The sequence below is a fragment of the Osmia lignaria genome, chromosome 14 (assembly GCF_051020975.1).
Source record: "Osmia lignaria lignaria isolate PbOS001 chromosome 14, iyOsmLign1, whole genome shotgun sequence".
Taxonomy (NCBI): domain Eukaryota; kingdom Metazoa; phylum Arthropoda; class Insecta; order Hymenoptera; family Megachilidae; genus Osmia; species Osmia lignaria.
The window spans coordinates 8,170,474-8,195,289 of record NC_135045.1 but is presented as its reverse complement, the minus strand read 5'-3'; the positions used below and the strand labels follow the sequence as shown (position 1 = coordinate 8,195,289).

Genomic DNA, 24,816 nt, shown 5'->3' with positions numbered 1-24,816 from the left:
AAGGAAAGGAAACCTGCCACGTTGAAGAGGGCTAGGTGTATGAAGTGGAGGGGTTAGAGAGACCGGTTGCATCACGAAGATGCTCACTCGCGACTCACCACTTAAACTCGAACACGCATCTCATTATATTCCGTAACCTCGGATATTTAATCGTATGTCTGGCTCTGTGCTCGCAGGTGTGGTTAAGTTTACACCCCTCAATCTTACAGAGATATGCTCGATTTTTGCATAATTGTACGTCCATGTGAAGTGTACGGTGTGCGTTGTGCAAGCGCCTCGCTTCCTTTTAAAAACGTTTTTTATGTACGTTCGTGAAAATGGAGGACGACAAAATATGAAAGTAAGGTAAAAAAAATTACATATATGGTTGAGTCGTATAGACCCAAACACAATAAGAGGGTAAACCGCGAAAGGTCGCCACTAATTGTGTTGGGGAATTTGGAAAAATCACTTCCCTGGACACGCGGTAATCATCATCCCCCTGTTGTAAGGTCAGAAGGAAGGGAGAAGGGTGAGGACTCGAAGCATTATCAGCACGCGCCGACCCTTGTGTGCCCACTAAATCTGCGAAATAACTGCCCGAGTCCGCGTATACGTACTTAACCTGTTCATCCCTACTAGGTTTCGTCTAACGACCACGATAGACGCGATTGTATTTACTGTGGAACCTCGATAGTTGCAGGAACACGGGTCTAAAGATATGTGCAAGAATCGAGGCTCTTGCAACTCTCAAGATAACTAATCAGATTCACAAGACATTGAATTACATAATTTGCAACAGTTAGCTAATTATATAAAATGAATACTATCTAACATTCTACTAATTGACAGCACACAATTCGATGGAAGGTTCAATTTATCTCGCTTCAGTAAGAACATTCCTCAGAAATCCTTATGGAAAGGCGAGATAGACAGTGAGAAGAATGTTCAATGTTCCTTCATAGAAATTCATAAAACATTCATAAAGTTGTTGAACAACAGAATTTCGTTACGCGTAATACTGTTCAGTTTCCACGGTTGAAAAAAAAAGAGGAAAGCGTGAATAGAGTAGGAGGAGGAGGAGGGTGTGCGATAAGATTAACGAGACACGGAAGCGCAAACTGCCGATAATTAGTTCGAAAAAGGTAAAAAGTGGTTGGCGCCGCGACCGTTCTCTGTTTTCAATCGTGTGCTCTGCCTACAATACACACGCACATGTACACGTGTGTAGATCGTACGCTCAACTCGCCACTCGAAAAAAAAGAAAAAAAAAAAAGGGAACGAAAAGTTTCAATACTCTCGACCGTGTAAGTTCCAAGCTTGGTATTAGCAGCTCGTTATCTTTGCGTCTGGTTGGTCGATGGTCGTATCTAAAACGTGCATCAAATCAACGCCTCGCGTATAACTACGTCGCTTGAGGAACGATCAGGATGCGGAGGCGAGAGTAGAAGAGGAAGAACGCGAAGGAGAGCGAAAACGCGATACGTTACACCTTCGGTCACAATATTGAGTGCAACTCTTGGGTCGGTCGAGATTTAGGTGACCTTTCTACGTGGTAGGGGTAAAGGGGTGGATAAATGGTTTCGTAGCTACGTTCCTATATAGACTACAGGGGCTACCTTTAAATTCGTTAAAACGGATACCGACTCCATTTGACTGCCAGTATTTTATTTCACACGAATTTGTAGCTCCACTGATCCATGCGACACGAACGATCAGCATTTCGATCTTTTTAAACTCAGAAGATACTATACCTGTCTGTAACGGCAAACACAATTCCATGCTTCGATAATAGTAATTTTTTGTGGTTGAATGTACCTGAAATTACTACACGGTTTGTGGTTTTTCGGACTGCCCACCTCACAGACGAACCGCAAGCGTTTGGAGGCTGACTGGTGGCTGGTTGTGTCTCAAAAGTCGAGTACTTTTATAGACACTAAGGACGATCGTGAGTAATGGCATGGTCGATTCATCAGAAATCGCGTCTTTTCCACCGCAACATTAACTTGTTTCTCCTCGTTACGGAATATAACGAAATTACAGAAAGCTATGTTTCGCCCCCTGCAATTGTGGCGGTAAGAATCAAACTCTTGGTGAAGGAATGAGAAATTGTTCTTGATAGACGGAACAAGACGAACTTATTGGTTTGTTGAGTGTTCTTGATCATTACAGTATCACGATGAAACTCATTGTAATGGAAGATGGTTTTACTATATAATCGTTGATCTCTCATCACCGATCAGTGGTCTGATTACGGATAATTTAATTCACCAGGTAATTCCATTAACGATTAGACTAGCTTGAATAAACGGTTGTATTATATGAGGCAATCTATGTGTAATATTCCATGGGTGGAAAAATGTCGCCCATTACTGAGGATTATTTTCTTGCTTTCACATTTTCAACTTCGTTGTTGGATTCCGGTGATATTATGAAAAATAATTGTCTGTATAAGCATTTGATCATGATAGTCGTTTGTTCACCCATTAGACTATGTTGCATTAATTCGTTGCTTCCATTTGTACGCATGTTATCGCGTGTATAAGTTACGAAGATTCACTGGTGTTTACGCAAAAATCGCCATATTAAGGAAATACGGCTCACGATCATGGAAACTCGAGCGTAGCATGATTTACGCATGCCTAGATCGTTGTTCAGCTTCAATGTAACCATGTTCGGTAATATTTTCTTTTTCTTCATAACATGTCAGTTTATTCTCGCTTCAAAGCTTCCAGTCTTCATTTAAAAATTAAATGATCCAATTTAGTAAGCAGAAGAGCCATAATTTTATAGCATAACACGGCCTGTATGATCACTGATAAGCTAGGACAAATATCATGGGAAGCTCCCTTGCATCCTCTATATTTATAAAATATTGATGGTAATTAGCGTTAAGTTTACATTTTTTTTTTTCGTGTATACTATTAACGATTACAAAGGTCCTTAGCACCATCTTCGCTGGATAAACGAGCATATTCGAGATAGGTCGGTTGGGTTTGTTAGTCGGTTGATGCCGAAGGTAACACACGGTTCTATGGTGAAGGGACTATAGTCATCGAGGGCATATCAACTCCTCTTGGTCGGGGGCCGTCTCATTACCTGTGCTCCGTTGGTACCACGCTGGGAGCTCACAAACCCCCTTGTAGTCTGTCTCGCATTATGTTTGTATGCCAAGTATAGAAGGACCTCCTCTATAGAAGTGGATTTTCAATATCAGAGCGGGTAAACGGAAGGAACTCGTGTATGCTTCTTCTGTATAATTATTATAGTGTCATTCAGGTATCATAGTCTCAATAAGATAGATTTAGGCTAAGTCTTGTGTGATCTAACATCCACCATCTGAGAGTTAATTCGAGGATTCGGGCATCGAAACGTTTACTGCTCTTTTTGACCACGATTTATTGCCAGTGGTGTGATGCTGTTCGTTTTTTGTCGTTAAGTGGGGGAAAGGGGGAACGGCTTTTGGTGATTTGGTTCGTTGCGTTTTGGAGTGCAATGTGCTTGCACTCTCGTACAATTGGATCTAGGATACGGATTTGGCGCTAGCAACAAGGATAAACAAGCGAATACCACTCTTTTCTCTTGGTCGTAAATTTTTTAAGAGTCTCTTGTAATTCGTGCTGTTACACCGTTAAATCTTTACCTATCGGATTTTTGGTTTCTCTTGAACACATTTTTAGGCTGACTTATTATGGCCCAGGGTATCTTTTGCCTCGTTCCTCGTTCTACGAAGAGTGACGTTTGTTCGGTTTAAATTTGTACGTAATTTATTTGAAGAGAATTCATGCGTATTTAGGAATTCAATTTATTTAGGATGTTTGTAATTAAGGAATGAATGTTGGCTACAACAAAGTCGTGTATCATTAAAATTTCAATTAAATTAACACTAAGGGTAGGAAATCTAAGTTTCATTCTTACAAATTGTTCAAAGCACGCATGTTTCGAATCCAGCACGGATATTCCGCTAGCAGAACGGCGAAGAGGCGCCCATAGGCAAAGCAGCAAAGGTAACGCACCCCGTGGTGGCCTTTGGTTTCTCGAACGAACGTAGGATGATGCATGGCGATACACACACGTATATATCCCTCTCTTTTTCTCTCTGTTCGTGTTCCTCCTTTTGCCACCACGGCTTGGCTCGAGTCGCCCTCCTTTCCGCTCGCCTATCCAAGCATCAGGCGGATAGAACTCCACCTTCCACAGCAGGCCCTCGTAAGAACGGACTACAGCCGTCCAAAAATAATAACGATAATAATAACAATAAAAATAAAAGTTTTCGACGGGGGCGAAAAAAGACTGGAGAGAGATCTAGAGGGACGATTTCTGTTATGTGGTTGCATTCCAGCCACGGAAAGTTGTTGGACCACCCTGAACCATGCACAGCCTAGCTATGGCACCCATGGTGTTTTAACGTTGCTCCCATTCGTCTTTTATTGAGCATTTTGGTGTTTTTCAGTCATTTCATAATCTTGGATTTTTCTGTCACTTTTTTTTTATACCTTAGCATCGATGACACGGAAATAGACGCGCCAGTGAAAAAATAAAGATAGTGTTATTTTAGTTTGTTTCCTGAATCTCTATTTTATTCTGTAATTTTATTTGTGGAGGTTGTATGCATTTTTCAAGGTCACAAATTACCTTGCACACTAAGGTTATGATAATACTTGTTGTTTATTTTCTTTAAAAAAAAAATGGTGCAATCTTTTTTGTGTATTTTGGATTTTAAACGGCTAACGAGAACGCGGTAAGCTTTGCGTATTTTAAAGGAGACTTGGACATCTTCCAGAAGAGTTGGAATTATTCCAATTCCAATGTAATTTAAGGCTCATTTGGTTGACGTAAAGATACGCCACACGTCCAGGCCTCGAGCTTCCGGCAATCCATATTTTAAAAATCGATTGAGCTCTGAAGCTTTGGGTCTGTGTTTGTGTAATCGTTTTGATGAAACTTTAAACTTCAAATTGATATGGCATCAGTTTTCTTTTGCGGCATTTGTATGTCATCATATCTTTTTCCTATTCATAAACTTTTAAGAATTTCTTTCAAATCGACCAAAATGGACATTATTGCCCTTGCGTAATCTCAAGGAACGCGGAAACTAACGAAGTTAGGAATTATAGCGATCGAATCGATAGCAAGCCGATTGATTCCTCAAGAGTTGGCGCAGACATACCACCTCGTCTTCGCGTGGAACGAAAATGCTCGGTCTGGTCACGTGACAGCCGCCAGGAACACGTGTGTATGCATAGGTGGAGTCGTACGGGTTTGGTAGGTAGTAACCAAGCGACACGCGATCCCTGCCCGAGCCCTTACAGTATAAATTATTGCGATTTCTTTTCGGAGTAACCCTTGTTTATAAGGGTGCGTCGACCGATCGAGTCGGCCGATATGTCGTGACATCAAAGGGTCTCGCCACGCTTCTCGTCTGTCTGCTGTTAACCGGATCTTTCAGGGACCATGGACGAAGGAAGACGTGGCTGTTCGCAAGCATGCTGTCGCGTTTCAGCTTGCATATGTATCGTGTGCACCGTTCCAGGAATGTGCAAATTCCTCGTCGAATTATCCTGATGTCGCGTTGGTGGCGTCGTCGACTCTGGGGCTCGACTCGGGGTCGGTTCGGTTTGCTTTCGCTTGGGAGTACTGCAAACTTCGAAATATTTCACCGGGACGACAGACGTTTTCTTTTTTGATGGGACGCCGGGACCGTGGCTCGGATTTATGGCCACATTAAGCGAGTCGAGATTTAGAACGATAAATACACGGGGGACAAACTATCGTCGCGACGTACGGGGATTCACCTAGAGCGCAACCGTGACCCTTCCGCCTTTGACCATTGTTCCGTTCGCGTTTCCATTAATGTTATCCCGTTCACAGTCTTCTGCATTCTTTTGATCGATCGGTGGCCCGTTATGAATAGTTCTGCTTGTTTCAAGAAATGATGCGGCATATGAAAAGATTTTATTCTAAATTTATAATCTTGATACTTGCATAATGGTAATGTTACACGAAATTTGTTTCCTTGATCTGCTTTAAATTCTTCAGTTACATTAAGTTTGTGATGCCGCCTGTTAATAATCTTCATAGTGGTTAGCAGTGTTAAAAAAATACAACCCCATTGCCAAAATCAACCGCCATCGTATCAAAAGGCAGGAAAAAAGCTGTAGGTCGAGTTCATCGTGCTCGCTCCATAGCAAACCTATCCCTCCAGATGGCACGATACAATGAGTGGTGTATTATTTATTGCATTTAAATGAACTCTCGCCGTGTAATTGCGGTATGATGCATCCGGATGATTTGCGAGCCGTTCTTAGGGCCGCCTTCGACGCGTAACCACCTCTCTTCCTCTTCTTCTTCCTCTTACCTCTCTTGGTGGCGGGCAACGAGAGAAGTGATTCCAGGTACATACAGAGAATGGGAACCAGGGTGGAGGATACACGCGCGTTCTTTTTCTTCGCACAGCTATCGTTATCCGTAATGGCAAGTTATTACCGACGATGTCGTCGGGATGCTCGGGTCGCGTGCTTGTTGTTTACCCTCGGGGTCGCGTCGATTGCCGACGCGAAACGGCGCGTTAATCGATCCCGGGATTAATGGGACCGATAAAAAGCTCAGCACCGTTTGAATATCGACGCAGGTGTTAAACTTTTACGAGCAACTGAAAAAATGTTTGCGTTTCGTAAATCACTTTAATCGGTTCGCGTTGTTGTATCCGTCTGTGAGCTAGCGTATTCGCAGTTTTTTTGCTGAGAATGTTAGAAAAATTAAATGGTTTGATTGTTAAAAGGATATTCGTTTTTTTTTTTTTTTTTTTTGCTTCGATAAATGTTGCTTATGAAGTTTTGGGTGTGGTAATTCTGTTCGCGATAAGCCTCGTACTCACTAGAGCATTCGTGCGCCGAAAACGTTCATTCGGGCAAAAATGCTGAAGTGAGTACGAGGCTATAGATGATGCAACGTTTAAAATGTCCATTGAAACGCCCATTGCCACTGTTGAGCCTGTAGACGAACGAAGAAAGGTGCAAAGACTCGAGGAGCTCTGGGCACGGTTCATTGCTATATGTCATCAGCTGTTGATCAGGATGAAAGAAGATGATGTTTTAAAACACGTGTGTATCTGTGTATAGATTTTTAGCAGGTCGTTGGAGATACTTACAAATGGGGAATTATTATTTTGAATATAAGCTTAGGTAATTAATAGCTTGCATTTTTTATTTTGAGGTTACTGGAATAAAAGATTATTTGGAACTACAAAAGCATTTCATTTGAAAGTCTTAACCAATCACAGAGGAAAATCAATTTTCAAGAACAATTAATGCGATTCAACTTAAAGATTGCCTGACCCTTTGGCTTCATGGTCTGAAGCGTTGTGGGGCTCGGTGTACAATCATGACGGGCGTGAATGTTTTTAAATCTCCCCGGAGCCCGCGCGAGGGCGCGATTTATCGTCGCGGTCGGTCCCTTTGGAACGAGCGTGGTTGGTCGCGCGCGAACGTTAATTGTGTGACAGAAAATACCGCGAGAGCAGAAGAATCCGCTGAAGTGATTCGCAAGCTCGATATCCCGACTAAATCCGCGGAAGGTCAAGGCCTGGTCATAGGATCCCTGACTGTAACCTAGACGCCGTTCGGGGCGAGTTGCTTCGGGAAATTATGTTTCTTCTTGCTTTCCTGCTAAGTTTTGTTTAGAAAAAACATAAGTTATTGGTGATCAGTGATTAGATACACGCGACACTAAATGTACAACAATTGATCGATAGTAATGGCTAAAAAATAACGAAAACGAAAGCTGAGTCGCAAACGAATGGGTCAATCGAAAGGAACGGGCAAGAGCGTGAGGGGATCATCAAGGGGCGGGAGAAAATGAAATCGGCAAAGGCATATCATTCGAACCGGTAGTTAAACGTGAGGAAGGTCAGGATCAAGGGTGAGGACCTTGGGTCGTCCATCGAAATAGTCTATTAGAATTTCGATTCAGCCTTGAAGGTCAGTTCGCCGGCGAAGGCAAAGACACCAGCAACAGAAGCGCCTGCGTGGCGTGTGCGTTCAAGATCGGACCGATAAGCTGTGGCAATCATTTTCAGTCACTTTAAATATCACGCTAAACTAGAAGGGATTATAAATTTTTGAATAATGAAAATCTTGATTTCCCCATCACCCACAAGATATTGATTATGTATGGATGCTTGGCTGAGTACCATCAAGACTTCTAAGCTTATCATCAGATCAAGTTTTTCAAACTTTACAAATTGTTTAAATATTTGCAAGAAAGTCTTAAGTAACCATTTTCCTATCCTCCACCATAGGGTAGATTGGTAACATACGCTACAGAGATCTAAGAAAGCAGTTGAAAAGGAAGTATTACGGAAGGAAGGGATCGGTCCTGAAGACATGGAAAGGGGCGAGGAAGAGAGCGCGAACGTGGGTGGATAGAGGAGAGAATTAGCGTGTGGATGAAGTTTGATATGCGTGTAAGAGACCTGGCCGAGTGGATAGCCAGCGTCACGTCATGCCACGCGGGCCCACGAAAAGTTATGGTTACTGCCGCCAGTGAACAGGGAAGGGCAGTCGACTAAAAATAATATTACATTTTACGGACAGCCTAATTTCGTCGCAAGGTGGTGGGCCTCCGTGTGAGCCGGCCGTTTGTTATCGGCGGCTACTTTCACAAGCTTTGCAACGTCGGTAACGTTTATTATGTGAGTAAAAGGATCTCGCTGGAATTCTGGCGTAATCGAGAACCGGAAGGTATTGAGCGAATTTTTAGTTAAATCTGTGTATAATTAGCTGTATCACACGATCGCATTCTGTCTAAGAGATTAAGAGCTTCCACAAAGGGTGGTGGTTCCAGTGATTATTTCGTTAGCGAGTTGGGTAGTGTTGCGGTAGTGCAATTACGCGTTTTAATCGGGCAACTTTTACCACGAACGACTTTTAAAGGGCGCTCCCTCGTTGTGAGCAGTTTTGAGGTCCACTAGCGTGCTTGTGGTAGGGTCATTGAAAAATTGTGAATATAATATGGCGCTGGTAAAATCTTGAAATTTTTGTTCTTCAAATATACTAAATTATGTATAGCTTTTGTTTTGATTCAAAAAGTAGCGCAAAATGAAATTTGCCATAATTTGGTTATTGCTGGCAATTGTTTGCGAACCGACATTTCCAAAGGAAAACACATGTGTGCTGTCATTTTGGTGATGGGCGACTTCTTTCCGGTTGGCGGAGAATTCGGTAAAGGGGCCGCGTTCTAACTAACCATACCCGAGGAATCAACGGCACGTGGCTACTGGTTGTCAGCCGTGAAGGGCTCTCCACGATGTTCGACGAGCGCGAAGGGTCTCGGGTGTGGCGTAAAGATGCGAGCGCCATCGGTGTAGCGTTTCCCCAACTATTTGCATCCCAAACGTCCCGACTGCTGAGGTCGGTAAAGTAGAAAATGTTGGTTACTGTCCTAGCGTAGAGAACAAAGAGCGACAACAAGAGGAAAGATCGCGACGCGAGACGATGGTCCCATAAACAATTGAGGATCGCTTAATTTTCATTTTTGCGCGGTGTCCGACCGGAAGATTTAATGGGCTCGACACGAAACCACGCAAATTCGCGAGAGAATGTTATATGCGTCATTTGATGCGCTTCTCGTCAACTCGTAAAATTAATACTAACACTTTTGCTTGAATTGCAAATGCACTGTTTTTTTAAATAACGGTTAAATGTTATTATTACTTTTTTTTGTCATTCTGCTTTGCTATGATTCGTGCTTTGAATTGAATTACTAAAAGATAAACGTTACATTCAGCCAATGCAGCTCGAAATTAATTAAACCAATTCCAGTTTGACAATTTCGTTTTCAATTCTATCTTTAATTCTATTACCCAATTCGAATTTTCGAATTCGACTACTTCGCACTCAATTTCGCCGTAGAATCAATAGTTCCCCGTAGAATCGCCGCTCGCGAAAATAGCCTTACTTTTCATTTCAGTTCAATATTTTCAATTTCAACAGTTCGACATCTTTCATAGCATCCACACTCTTTAGTTTCCTTTTACAAATCCCCGCGAGTAGCATCGCAAAGTATCTACGAGAACAGATGTAGCTGTAGAAGAAGAAAGTAGGGATCGGCTCGTGGGGGCATTATGGTCGCCGGTAAAACGGGTCGTCATAGTGAGTAGCAGAAAAATTTGGGACAAGGGGCAGGTCCTACGTTCGTGGGAAACACCCTTGCGGCCATAGCCGAAGGCAGTATGGCTGGAAGACGGAACCGCGTGCCTTCGTGCTAGACTCACACAAGAGCAACCGTAGAAAAGATGATTTCATCTACGGGTCAGATGATCAAAATGTAGCGTGTACGGAACGAAACTGAACCGTTGGAATTCGAGAGGTGAGAGAGAGGAGAAGTAGTCACGGTTTGCCACGCGAGGAATCGACACGGCGCTTCGTTAGGTGGCTTGTTTCGCCTCGACTCGACTCGCGAGATTTATACCCGTACATGTTAAGTGGTGTGATCGACTATCGCGAGCGTTCCATTAGTAAGGTTCAACGGTCGTCATGCGACTCTTCGGCCGCGATTATCGAGTACGTTCGTTACATGGGATTCAACAGCGTTCAAGATGTCTTCTGGTGCCAATTTCTCGAAGTATACTCTTCATTCATAAACAATCAATTCATTGAATGTGTTCTTCGTATAAATTGTTTTTAATTTTCAGTAGTAGGAAAATATCTCAGAATATCACAATTCTATAAACATTTCGTCATCGCATACAATCCTATTGACGGGGATATTGAATTAATGAACGTGTCGGGGCACGCTGAAAGTCAGCAACGATGATCGGTATGCAAAAAACCAATTGATAGCCGAGTAACGTTATCAAAGGTTAATTGAGATGATCACTCGCCTGGGAGGTCCGTTATCTAGTCCCACTGCCCACCTTCGTTTGCTTTACGAACACGCTAACTAACTAACCGGCATTTACATTGCTAATTGCACGACCATGTGAGTGTAATGGTACCTAACGTGGACAATGCTTCAAGGGAATTAAACCCTCCCTCTAGATGCACGAACCAACGAACGAGCTTCGTGTTTCACGTCTCGAAAGAACCGTTCTTCGCCGTACTATAGATCTGAGGTTCATCGGCATTTTTAACCTTTTAAAGGTTCATTACGAATCCAATTCGTTTGGTAATTAATGAAACTCGTAGATTCTTCGTCTCAGACAACAAACAATATTTGCTTCAGATGGGTGTTAAGATTATTGCTAGATATTCTGAAACTTTCGACACATATCGGTCATCGAAATTCTCTCCAACTCTGTGGCGTAGGAAATAGCTTGCTGGATAAAAATCGAACGAGATAGTGAGTTGATTGAAGCTGCGATTCCACTGTATCTCTATTTTCAACTTCTGCTGTGTGTGTCAAACAATGCGTTTACGAGCTGCGTCAAACGCTATTCCTCTTCTTAATTCACTGTAGCCAGCACGCGAAACAATGTGACCATTTGGTAGGATAATTAGAGGGGGCTACCCTAGGCCGCGTTCCTAAGCAGAAGGAGTGGGTTCCTCAGGGTAGTCTACGGAGTAAGAACAACAGGGTCGCGTCTTGGTGCGAGGAAGAAGGCATTCGAAATTTACGACACATAAATATCCAGGCGCGTTCGTAATTTTTGGATATCCTTCCGGTGGTAGAAGGGGAACGGTGGTGGGGGGTTAAAAATACGAATAGCAGAGAGAATGTTCGCGACGTGGCCTGTCGCGCACGGAATAAGTAACGACGGCCCGGTGAACGTCCCAACCGGTGCGTGTGAAATACATAGAAAATAGACAAAACTCAGCTCGTCTATAAATACGTGGCCAAAGGGTAAGGATAGACAGAGGGGGTCTTATAATACCGATGAACAACGTGAAATTCAGCAGACGTCCGTTAACTGTAGGCCGATTCGAGGGTATGCAGACTGTCCAAGTTCCGGCGCGTATTTTAAATGAAAAAAGGAGAAAAGCCTTGTTCCCCTTATTTATAATTTGGTCAGTCACATTGGAACGGGCTATGTATACTAATAAATTCCGATGAACAAAGTAGCGGAGGATGGATTCGAGGAAGAGACGGGTTAAGGTGTTAGTAAACACGTGTTCCTAGGAGAAGTAGATGATGAATGATGAAAGTCGATAGAAACATCTTTAGCAAAGTTTAAATCCCAATCCTTTGTCCAACTATTCGATTCAGTGTCTTATACAAACAACATAGTACGTGATGATGACTTATTATAGATTCATGGCAAGGGAAATTAAGGAAACTGAGGCGTAGCCAACAATTTGAACAATCACGCGTACAAAGTTGACAAAGTTATCATGAGACAAGCTAATTCCTCGGGGATGAATAGGGATACCGTGGGTGAGATATTGTGAAAAGTATAAGTAATTTTACAAAGGAAGTAGTGTTTACGAGCGACGAATATTTTAGAAAATTATGCTTTGGCTCGGCGCAGACGGTGTGTTAATCAGGAACAAGATATCTTAATGCAGAGCGTACCATAGACGATTTTATTGCAACAATATGTATTTCTTTAAATTAGTCCTTATTAAGAAGAGAGATAAAAATTGTACTGATAAAAGTTAGAAATTAATTGATTCCAGTTGAGAACTAAAAAATTCCGTTAGTTTATAATTATTTAAATTCAGTAGTCAATAAAAAAAGTTAACGATGTGGAAAGTTGCAGCACGTATGAATTTATTTGCACGAAAAACAGTACCGCTGTAACTAAGTAACTAATGAGATCAATTAAAATATAAATACATTTAGATAATGGGATTAATATAAACATGTATTGCAACATTTTACTCTACCCAAACTCTACCTTTTTTTTGCTTATGGCAATCAATTTGCCACGTTTGAACAATTTTAAGTTATTTGAAGCTCTGCATTTCTTGACTAGTTTCCTTTCCTACTATTCACTATCAATCTTGCCATCGTCGAGTATAATCTCCCTAAAATAATTCTTTAGGAACGAGAAACAGTAAGAAATTTCCCGCATGCAACACTCTTGAACCACATATAAAAAGCACAATTTTTGGGCGTGTTTGCCAAACGAAATAGCGTGGTAAAGGGGAGGCATTTGATAGCGACATAATAATTTCGGGGTGGACGCCGGCGTGCCGAAGTAAAAGGGGTTGTACCTAGCGACGGCAATAGGCGAGAGGTAGCGCCGTTACTGTATCCTAGGGTAAGTAAGAAGACGCCTGCAGTTTACGATGACGCGTAAATATCCCGGGCATCCCCAAGTTTTACGAACCCTTTCCTAGCTCGGTATGCAACAAGGGTTGTGGAGGGGGTGGAAATAGAAGGTTTGCGGTGACTGGGCAGGACCCTTTATACACCTACCCCTGAATCCAACGTCCGCTACTTGCTTGCGTCTTCGCCGGGGGTGTTGGAGGATACGAACCTTAACTCTTTGCATCGCTGGTGGCATTGCGACAAATAAAACTTCGCTGTACACGTGGAAATTTCGTATTGTTACGAAGCTTTTTCTTTTCATTGTTTCTTAGTCTTTTTCTGTATTACTGTACGTTGCTTTGCGTTGTACGTTTACCCTTTTTGGTGGTCTTAGTAGGTAGCATGTATATTTAGGACATTTTTATGTATTTATTTACATAAGCTTTATTTCTCATTGAATTAAAATTCCCTTTCATGTCGAACTCAACCCCACAGAGGAATTTCGAACGTCCTCTCTGGGAGAACATTGTCGCAGTCGTTAACAGCGTTTCGAAGTTGTTAACGATCCGTTGACCGGGACTGTTCTAGTCATAGCAGATGCTAATCGTATTCAAAACGTTTCCCCTCCGGAACAACGAGCGAGTGTTGCGCGGGTTATTAATGGTGCTCTTTGAATCGAACGAACAGACTTCGAAACGTGACGTCCTTTAAGCCTTTGTAAACGAGACGTTTTTGAGCCTGCTTGTACGAGAGGCTTATTAACAGCAGATTTACATCAACATTCTGCTTTAATCAACTTAATTTCAATCTAATTTCTCATCCACTTTCGATATGTTAAAGATTCAGTTGCGTCCAGTAGCTAAATATCTTTTTCCATCATGGTCATCACGATTTCTCTTTTGTCTGCTGATTTATCGCTCGTTTATTTGTGGGCCATTTCACTGTCGGACAAGTTATCTCGTGTAGTTCGGTCGTTATGACGGGAGAATATCGAGGAGCCAGGGGTCCGGATACATTTTTGCCTAGCCGGTAGAAGTTTTAGCCATTCGCTGTACTGTAGACTCTCTTCTTCGCCTACTTGTGTACGGGCCGGAATATATACGAGGCAAAAGAAAACCTAGCAGTCGATCCATTGGTGGACGAAACGGAACGACTCCACATCGATATGTACTCGTACCGTCGTAGCTGGCTCCTTTTCTGTACCTAGGACCGCCATCTAAACCGAAAGTAAACCGACTTTTATATACGCTGAAACCGTCTAGCGTAAGCATAACCCGGGTTATTATGTCGAAGCCCCGTTCCCAGCAGTTTCTCCAGACAGCGTATATGGCCCCCGGATGCAACTGAACGTATATACGGGAGACGTTCAGCGACATCCGAGTGCCGTGCCAAAATTATATTGACTCTGAACGTACTTAGCGACGTCGGACGCTTTTATATCTCACGCATTTCCTGGCCTGCCAGACTTACTGTGTCTCTTCATTCTTCCTATTGTTGTTTTTATGCGACGTCTTGTTAGGAATGGAATTATTACTATTATGGGTCAATTCTTTTTGCTTTCTTCGAAATGGATCGCAGTTAATAGCGATTATCTTCTGTTCATTCGCCGTTCAAAAGCATTTCGAAGCATTAGTCTGAGAGTGTGATTTCAGCATCCTATGAAAAGATTCAAATATAGTGGAAGACGCGAAAATAGAGTAGGAGAATGATTCGCGTTTCATGGCGGCGAAATTATCGCTTTATTATTGTGGCGTGTTCGGTGATATAAAAACCCTTCCTGGGTGTGGGTTGTCGCGTATACGCGCGCCACTGTGTTGCGCAAACATGAACGCTCGCAGACGTGACTGCGTGGCAAACCGACTGGCACGCGCTGCACGTGCAGCGTCAATTCGCATATTCCTCGTGTCGAGTGTGCCTCTGACCTACACCTGAAATTATAATTAGACATTCCCGATTCGAGCATAAGCACCCTACTAGATCTGCGTATTCTAAAGATGTGAAGAAAATGAGGGTACGATATCGATATTCTTTAGCAACTGACTTCATTTTAACCATCGCGCATACTTTGTTAGTTAATGTTCAATGATTGTCAATGTTAACGGGAACGATCGATGTGTCGGCATCTCGAGTCGTTTAAATGCGCATCGAGTATAAATTTATTGGGCTATTTGGATACACTGTGATAAAAGAGCACAAAGGGTGGTAGAGCAAGGACGAAGTAACAGCACCAGCAGCCTATGTAAGGATATTTCAAAGAGAAGAGGGAATATAAGGAATGGGTGTAAGGGTGGCAGTATCGCGGGAGCTGAAGTACCGGCAAGCAACCCCTTAGAAGGGATAGGAAGCAATTATAACACTAAATTAAGGGCGAGGAAAATTTGGTAATTAGGGGGATTCAAAAGGGATAAAGTTGCAGAACGACCGTTTTTCCTTCGCCAAATTCTTCAGAGTTTACGGATACGGCCGGTTGAAAGAGAAAGTTTTTGAAACGGAGCCACCCTCGATTGTCGCATGATATCAAGCTATAACGATTACCAAAAGTTGGACGAACTTCTTCATTGAGACGTATAAAACGGATAAGTTATTTGTCGATAAAATAATAATTTATCTTCTTAAAAAGAAGGCGTCAATTAATATTTCATTCGATACCTCATTATCATCTAGCTCAATTTTTGATCTTCAATAGTATAGTGAGCGCGGCGTTTCACAAGCCGCAGAAATGCGATGATGCTTTACGCGCTGACGCGGTGCTGTCCGTCACGATGGGCGCCACAACGTGGTTCACAGAACCCTGGTCGAACCTCTGTAGGCAACTACGAATATATATCTCCGTTTGGATTACACTGGACTACCAATAGGGTAAACACACACACATGCACATAGATAGAGAGACTAGAACCATGAAACCGTTTGGAAAGGGATGAAGCAAGAGAGGTGGCGAGAATGAACTAGCAGAAGGGAGGTGGAGATAGAGGAAAGCAGGAATGAAAGGGAGGAGTAGTAGGTGGTAGAAATGGCGGTGCAAGTGGGTGGAGATGGGTGGTCGAACCACCAGTAGGGGGATGGCTAGAGGTCGACGCGTGCGGGCATTGCGATCCGTCAGAGCGGGTAAACCGAAAGCATAAATTTAATAGGTTTCACCCCCTTCTTCAAGCTTTATGGCGCCACCGAATTTCCCATTAAATAAACAAGCGCCATGTTCATTACGGGGCACCGGATCTCGACCGATCGTGCGCTGTATACGCGGACTGCCCGGTATCGTAGATTATGTTACGTAGATGCATCTAGGGCTTAGACCGCAGCTTGCGGTTTCCTGGATACGTATGGGGTCTACGTGGATGTGTGAGGCGTCATTGGCCTTCGAAATTGTAAACGTAAAGGAAGAAGATAGCTCGATTTCCCTTTATATCGAACCATTAAATTCACTGACTGAATTCGAACCAGTCGAATTGGAATTGAATTCGTTCATTGAACTTTTGTCAAAATCTTTCTTAAATAGGTGTATTTTTAATTTTGCAAAATCTAGAATTATTTATTTGGATTATTTCTGACCTCTTTTTTTTTGTGAATTTCATTAGAATTTGTATTGCTAGTATCCCTATAGTGGATTCGCGAATTATGCAATAAGGTTTCGCGGGGATGGTATAGCTACGGATTTGGTCGGCTAGTAAAATGCTCGCTCCAGTCCAAATTGGGATAGCTCTCGAATTTTCGGTCACGAAGCGCTACCAAACTACGTCCATGCAATTCACGATTTTTCGCGTGTTTTTTTTTCATCCTGGCTCTCTGTACGCCGCGTAATCTCTTTTTTCACGATGGTCTCTATCGGAAACGCATAGTCATCGTCCGCGTACGCGGACGGGTACGCGAAACACTGTAACTCCTGCTTGCTGATAATTAGCGCATCCATCAGCCGCAGCAAGCCGCCAGCTAATGCCGATCGTACGTTATCGTTATCACGGTCTCCCCATTTTGTCCCACCGCCGCTGGCCACGTCTCTTGTCCCCTCGTCGACCTGAACCCCCCTATATTTGTACGTGGTCCGTACGCGACCCACAACCAGCAACACCATCACAAGCGACCAGTAGTAGGCATCCTCCTCCCTGTACCGATCGACCACCCTCTTTGCTCTACCCACCCTTTCACCCTATATCGACAACGAACGCATGAGCTGTCGATACGAGCAATAATCTAATAACCAGTCACCGGCAATGTGTCGTAAGTCATCGATCTGCAGATTTTCAGCGGCGCTCACTCTGGGAACCAATAACGCCGTTCCCTCTTGAATTATCAATTCATCGAGGGTCTAGGCCGACCTGGACGAACGAAAGAATCGAGCCTCTCGTTCGCTACGGCTTTTACCAAGGGATATGAGATTTCATGGTTGATTTACGACCTTGCGATCCTCGTTCAAGATCAGTGCTGCCGGTGAGCCGCAGATCTGGGAGCCGCGCATTCGGTACGAGGATATAAGATTGGATAGAAGAATGAAATTGAAATCTTGCAGATCTGTGTTTGAACAGAGATAAAACGATTAACACATTCTCTGCAATTTTTTCATTGCGAGTCGTGGGTCGTTCCATAATTTTTAAGTTACATTTACTCCACTATTCGAAACATAGTGTAATGTTGCCTCTCTGAGGGGTAACAGGAATACTTCTTTGTACAAACAGGTAGACTGTACACTTACTAGACTGTAACAGGTGATCCTATATCATTTCATTTGGGGAGTCGACCGATCAGTTTTGCGTTACATCCAGTTTTACATGAAAATCATCGCAATTCAAACGTTTTTTTTTTTTTTTCTGAAAATCATAGCAAATCGAAGAGCGAATTACGAGATCGCGATAGCGAGGTCGTGGTAGAGGTATTTGCGCGCATCTCACGGCCGCGGGCCGCCAAATGATCCAGAACACCGGTGGGAATTGGTTTAGCGTGGAATGGGCCGAGGTAGGGGGCAGCACGGGCAAACTCAGAGCAGGGCATCAGCGTTGTAACTAACCAAGCTGATCTACGACCTGTTTAGTAGTTCTATATCAGCGCTGCACCATGCTTCGGTACACGCAATCGAATTGCCTCCTCTGCCGATAATATCCGACTTAAGTAGGTAACCATCGCGCGTTTGATCACCGTTCCTATACACACATAGACTCAAGCAGCGACGCGTAAATAGAGCTGGCGGCCGTGCACGTGCGCAAATAACTAGAATATAGATGACAGAGCACAGTCGGCTAGGAAAGAAGTTGTTCAGTAGATGTTAGATTACCTTAGCCAGGCTACATGTTAGCAGCCCATACGTGTAAACGATTCTATGTCCAGTTTAATACGGCCTGCTAAGCTTCTCCTTTACATCCCACTACTGCCAAGCATACTGCTGCATTATACTTTCAATAGGTTGTTGCTTTACGATCGTGACTAACTAGCCCGTTTACACGATAAACGAGTGAATGATTGATGTAACTGAAATGTCGTAATTTGAACTGGGCCAAGGGGGTAAAAGTGAGAGGGGGGATCCGAAATTGATTATACTATTCTGTTATTGCGATGAGTTACAAGCGGCACGGAGTGGCGGGCGCACATAATTGGCCGCGTTCTGCAGCGAGTCGTTCGACGATTGAAATTTCCCCATTTCAAACAATTAAGTTAATCCTTCTCATTGATGATTCCACTAGAGTGAACTGTGTTCAGTGTAACGTAGAAGCTATCGATCGAATTCCTATTTTATCTTATTTTTCTATGATTTTTGGTTACTGTAGATAGAATTGCTTTTTAACACTCCGCAGTCGAGGGAATTTAAATGCTTCCGTAAGACATCCGTATTCATAGAGGATGGAATCGATAAAGTATAACTTCTGGAACGAATTAAGTACCTTAAAATTCGCAGTGGAATAAATTACGCGACTCTAATTCGATAGTTCATAGGAATTTGATTGCTGAGACGTACAATGAAAGTGTCGCCATAACGAAGTTTTTATAGTTCCCCGAATTTCTCTGTTAGAATCAAAGATTGGACGTGTAACAGACAAGCAATCGTGCCGGCAAGCGTCATTTTCGCCTCACGAGTTAGATCGAATGTATAATGAGGCGAGGAGATTAAACGGCGAGCGTCGTTGAAACATGCTGCGCATTTGTCGATGTCTAATAGAATATTAACGAACGCAATCCGGCGTACGGCGTTCGCGCGCACCAGCGTGCAAAATGCATTCAGTAGCTCATCGATCGACGTTTCATCACGGGCAACGCGAAAATCGTCGTCGAAATGAAACGCAAAAGGGGGTGTTTGCGGGTGGTATAGCGGCCGGAAAACGATCAAGCAAAGAGGGCACGGAGTTTGGTGGGGTCGTGTCGTTAATTGTTCAATCTCGTCCGATTGGTGCGGTTATTTTTAAATATGAATCTTCGATCTAGAAATTGAACTATCCGATAGAAAATTGTGTGTTGTCCAATAGCGGAAATATCGCGAATGGCTAAGTACGATTTACGGCTTCATTTATGACGGGTCTCGACTCGCGAGTTATTCTCATTGGTTCGGTTTTAAAATGTTCCCGATCGATCGTGTCCCCTCTCGCTCTCACATTATACCAGTCAGACCTGAATGGAGGGGGCTGCTTAAACATTTCCACGATTTACGGTGTTTCGCGGCAGAACAGGCGATCAGTTTCCAACATATAATTCAAAAACTGACGTCTCTTATTATATGTATACGTTATCTGTTCCTATCCCCCAATCCCCATACCCCAGTCGTCGAATTCGATCATTGAAAAGATTTATTCTATTCGTTTCAATTCGAGCACTCTCCACTTGTTTGCACTCATGCAATGACCAGAGAAAGCTGAATCCTTACGTAGACTTTTCTCTGTCATAGGTAAGGAAGATAATGCTAAGCCGCATTGGACATGGTTGCAAGGTGAGTTGTGCTTTCTTCAAACTTGATTAACCTACCAAGACCCATTCGTCGATTCGAACCTCTCTCAGCCTAGTCATAAAAAATTAGCAGAATATCTATAGAAAGATGCTGGGTAGGTGAGGATAAATCGAGTCGACGAAGCGGTTTAGTGTGTTAGCGCATTAAAAAACCGAGATTCTCGCGTCGAATTCGGGTCCATGGCATGTCACAGCAGTAGATTTATTCGGGGCGAGGCTCCTCCAGCACAGATGCTACCCTTCGTTCGAATTTCCTTCGAAGTCCGCTTTAAGTCGTCGGGAATTCTCAAACGAGACACCGGGAGGCAAGCTTCCAAGAATAAAGAGTCGTGGGGTGAATTTTCATCGTCCTAAAGCCGTGCCTGCCGTTGCAGCAGCACCTCCTGAAGAGTTCTCTCTTCCTCCCCTTTGGTGACGACCAACTCTTTCTTCCGTAGGGGGGCGGGACAGAAGCATCGCGAGGAACAGCTGCGAGCGTCTTGACAGCGAGATGGGTGGGGAACGCGTTTGTGTTTCTCTTTTTCTTAAAAAACCAGCGGGGTAAAAAAAGAAGAGAAAAAGAAGTTCGCCGCGAAAGAACGTGCAGAGGTCGTGTCAGGGAAGATGGGGTGGGTGTACGTTGGGAGGAGGGAGTGAAGGAAGGAGAGGGTGCGATAGAGAAGTAGAGAGAATACAGAACGATGCCTTCGAGGGTGATCAATAAATATTGGCTCTCGGGGGTGAAATTGGGGTAGCCGAGTACGGCTATGGCGACGGAGGGCGAGGGAGGGAAGGACAGTCGTGCTACTGCTGCGGTTGCCGCCCCCTTTCCTACGGCACACGACGTATGGCAGATATAACCACTTGGTGTAGGCAATGGAGAATCGCTCATGGACCGTAATTCCCTCAGACTTTCTGATCGATACTCACTTTAGGCCATTCTGCCAGAAAAAAAAGCCTGGGAGGAGAAAGGGTCGTCCACGCGCCAGCGCGACCAGATTTACGAGGTAAACTGGCAAAACGACCTGTACCCGTAAAAATTCGATAGCGTTACGACAGTTTCGCGCATCCACCAACCGCCATAAGTCGAATCCTATATGGAAATTCTCCGTGGAATAGATGTGACATCGATATCAGACGAAATGTACGCGCTGTGTATTCGATGTGGGTAGTATTCCCCTGATTGTTCGTCCCTCTATGCACATGCGAGATTTTCCTACCACGTGATTCTTCTCGTTTGCATGTTCGAAGCGACGATAAAAGGGCTCTTCAAACAGCCGGAAACAAAGTCAGTCTATCGTTAATTGCTAGTCAATTCGGTAAAGAATCGAAGTTTTAAGGGGCAAGTAGAACCCCTCGTCGATCGTTTGGCATCCAGTGACACGAAGGATTAAATGGTTCTGGGGTTAGGAAGAATTGCACTGACGGGAGGGATGTTCAAGTCAATGGGCTGTATGATGAAAGCATCTCGATTATTGGATTTAGTATATTCGCGCAACTCTTTGTTTCGAGGTCTTCTTTTGATTCTATTTTCGGTAGTGATAGATATACACCGTAGCAAATCATGTTGGTAGCGGAAAAGAGGTAGGGGTTTCAGAGCTCAGGAAATAAAGTAAGTTTCTCGTATGAAAGTTTACGCCGTGTGAACAATAATGAACTCTGCAAACTATAGAAGAATGAAAGATGGTTCTACAATAAAAGATCGTAATATTTTCAATGTTATGAATTGGGGGGTGACATAATACCAAACTTTGGTTCATTGAGTAATGTTCAAAAAATAACGATACTGCGATCATCGTAGAATCGTAGAAATCGAATGAATTAGCTTGCAATAGTCACGCGAAGTATCTTTTAGACCCTCTCAATTGTCTCTGCCATCTTCCCAGTCTCTGCTAAATAGAAATCCTCGTAGATTGTCCGTGGAGAGGTTTCCGTGAATTCGGTTAGAATTCGGATGAGGAAACTGGATGCTTCCCGAGGCGTGAAATGGCTGCGTTAACCGCTTGCACGAGCTGAAACCCTCGAGGTGAGCGCGGAGGAAAGGGGCGAATGCTTTTCTCCTTTCTCTCCTCCTTGTTCTTACTATCTCTTCCAACAAAACGTTTCTCTATCCCGCTCTCTTATTCCATTCTTTTAAAGATTTCCGGCTAGAGACAACGTTGTTTAGTAATATCATGCTTCGTAGTGTACCGGGTGGGTTATAATAGAATTTATTCGTTTCTAGCATTATCGTGCTCATTTTTAATATTTTCACCCTATATTTGACGACATACTTGAATTCCATCCTTAATGATGATTTCTCGTAAGGCAGTTGATTCTGTTTGATTTTTATACACATCAGATTACACGATTACACAACCATCGAATTTTTTTCACGATTAAGGGTCAGAGAACTTTATGCACCCTCTCGAGCGAAATCCATTCGGCTAACCAAAGTCTTCAACCCCTCTCTCTGTCTCTCACCCCAATATTTATTAACTATAAATTGACCGGAATGTTATCCTATTTGAAATTCACGCGAGTATTTTATCCCAGCAGAATAAGTGAGCGGATTTGCCAGCACCCCTAAGACGTGCTAGAGCAGTAATCTTTCTCGCCTGTCCTCCTACGTACCAGCACTCCCTCTTTGCCCCTTTGTTTTCGAGGGAATTCAGGGTGGATCGCGGTTCGAACACGCGGATAAGCAATATCATCGTCCAGATCTCACCGAGAGGTATAAGACGAGAGTTATGCGGCCCGCTATGCGCGAGGGAATCGTAGATCAGCGGCTGGCACGTCTGCAGGGACGTGGAAGCGAACAGGAGAACCACCGCCATCATCCTGTGCCAACCCCCTTTTCGTTCTTCCAACACGACCCCACCTTTCTTCCAAACCAACCCCGGCTCACCTCTCTTTTCTCCTACCAGTTTCTCTGTCTCTCGCTCTCACTTTCTCGTCTCTCTCCTTTACTATGTATCTTTCTTTCTCTTCGTCTATCCTAAATCTACTGTTTCTATCTCTCGACATTCATTCGTATCTTGCTATCTTGGAGATCCAGCCATGGGTCCCCATGCGCCTACGTGTTCGTCGTTTTTCCATACTTATACCGGCTGTTTTAAAATTGGTAGTACGAGGACAGGATGATAGTGCAATAAACCATAACGTTTATTGTTTACGGGTGTCTTAGGTTTTGTGAAAAATCACTTTGAAGATTGGTGTATAATATGATAATTACAATCTGGGTGGTTGATCATTCAAGAAGAAATCTGACTTTCTTGCGAATTTTTAAGAAATTAGTTTTGAACTTAAATGCATTACGTTTTGGGACGCTCTGTATCCATACACTTGTACCGTGACCATGTGTCGTGTACGTCTGACATATAGAGAAACATGTATATCATCGATATGTACCTACGTAAAATGCCAAAGCGAGTGTAAGGCGACGCAAGGGGAGGTACAAGTATGAGCGAGGACAATACTGGGTGTGGCATCCAGGCCGAACTATTATTTTACCCAGAGGAGGTATACACGCTCTGCGGGCCACGCGGCCAGCTCGAAACGCGTGTCGCGCGACGGCTTTATTCTTTTCTATCGACATATAATTGCTAAGCGGAATGTCACGAGCTGACCCACCAGTTGAGAATGTCTCCACGCTCGTTTCATTTCGTTTCATTCGAAGGGGAATGCCGTTTCGTTGTTCCGTCATTTGCCAACCATTATATTCGTTCAGGAAGAAACATTTTTTTAACATTTATTACATGTGGTGTTATATAATGCAGTTTCTGTTATGGGATTATTCAGATACGTTACCAAAAAAGGTCACGATTACATTTTGCTCATTATTTGATCCTTATTAAAAATTCGTACAGATATGACAAACCTGACTTAACGTTGTTGAGATTAAGAACAGAGTTTCGTTTGATTAGAATAGTTAATAAGCTTAGGTAATTGGCAACGAGTAAGGGGTATCGCTCCCTTTTGTAACGAGAATTAAGAGCAGCGAACGAAGCCAGTCGGTTCCCTGTCTGGTGGTAGTGGTTCTATCCTATTTTTTCGTCGGCGGAACGTGAATTAAGTCCCTTCGCTATCTTCAGTCCTCGCGTAAATTACACCAGCTCCATGGAGAGAAATGGCCGCCTCTTCTTTTCCCCAACCCTTCAACCCCCTCTGGCACCGTCTCTCTTTCTCTCTTACTCCGCTTTATTTACATATAGATACGAAAGCCATTGAGCCGTCGGGGAAAGTACTTCCCTTTTTTATAGGTTTATTCATTCGGCATCGATAAAATTTGCTCCGAATTATCGCCGCAGTTTCTCCTGTCGTTGCGACTAATTTCATTGTTCCTTTTCTTCTGTAACATTATTTTTTTCGGAATGAAATCAGTATTTTAAATTATTCCCCATTCGTTGTATGAAAAATTGCGTGTTTATAGTGAGTTTAAGAATTTCTCGTCTCTGAAATTTTCACGTGGTTCCAATGTTGACGGTCCTCATGTTTCGAAGGGGTTGCACATAACTCGAAACATATTATGAACGCATACATAAACATCCCTTGGCGTTATCAGTTGTCGGACGCCGGCGCGCCGGATATTGTCGCATCCTCCGTTTTGCTCTCCCTATTACATGGTACAGAACGAGAAGCAAACGTGCAGCACGAACAAAACAACGGGAAAATCGTGGGAGAGTGCAACTGAAACGAAATAACATCTTTAATGATCTCCGATATAAGATCACTATCAAAATCTTTCAAGATTAAAAATCGTTA

General features: G+C 43.3%; 1 protein-coding gene and 1 long non-coding RNA gene across 8 annotated transcripts in view; one reads left to right on the top strand and one right to left on the bottom strand.

Annotated features, from left to right (window-relative positions):
* Positions 1 to 24,816, top strand: part of Ubx (ultrabithorax) — a 150,910-nt gene that overhangs the window by 36,428 nt on the left and 89,666 nt on the right. For 6 of the 7 annotated variants that reach the window (XM_034326969.2, XM_034326967.2, XM_034326968.2 and 3 more), the window contains exon 3: positions 20,036 to 20,077. The exons of the other annotated variant lie outside the window; for it this stretch is intronic. In XM_034326969.2, the coding sequence (XP_034182860.1) occupies positions 20,036 to 20,077 (42 nt within the window). The remainder of the gene's footprint in view (positions 1 to 20,035; positions 20,078 to 24,816) is intronic. 7 annotated transcript variants of the gene reach the window in all.
* LOC117605540 (uncharacterized) overlaps positions 1 to 24,816 on the bottom strand; it is a 38,291-nt gene that overhangs the window by 6,641 nt on the left and 6,834 nt on the right. The gene's annotated exons all lie outside the window — the stretch shown is intronic.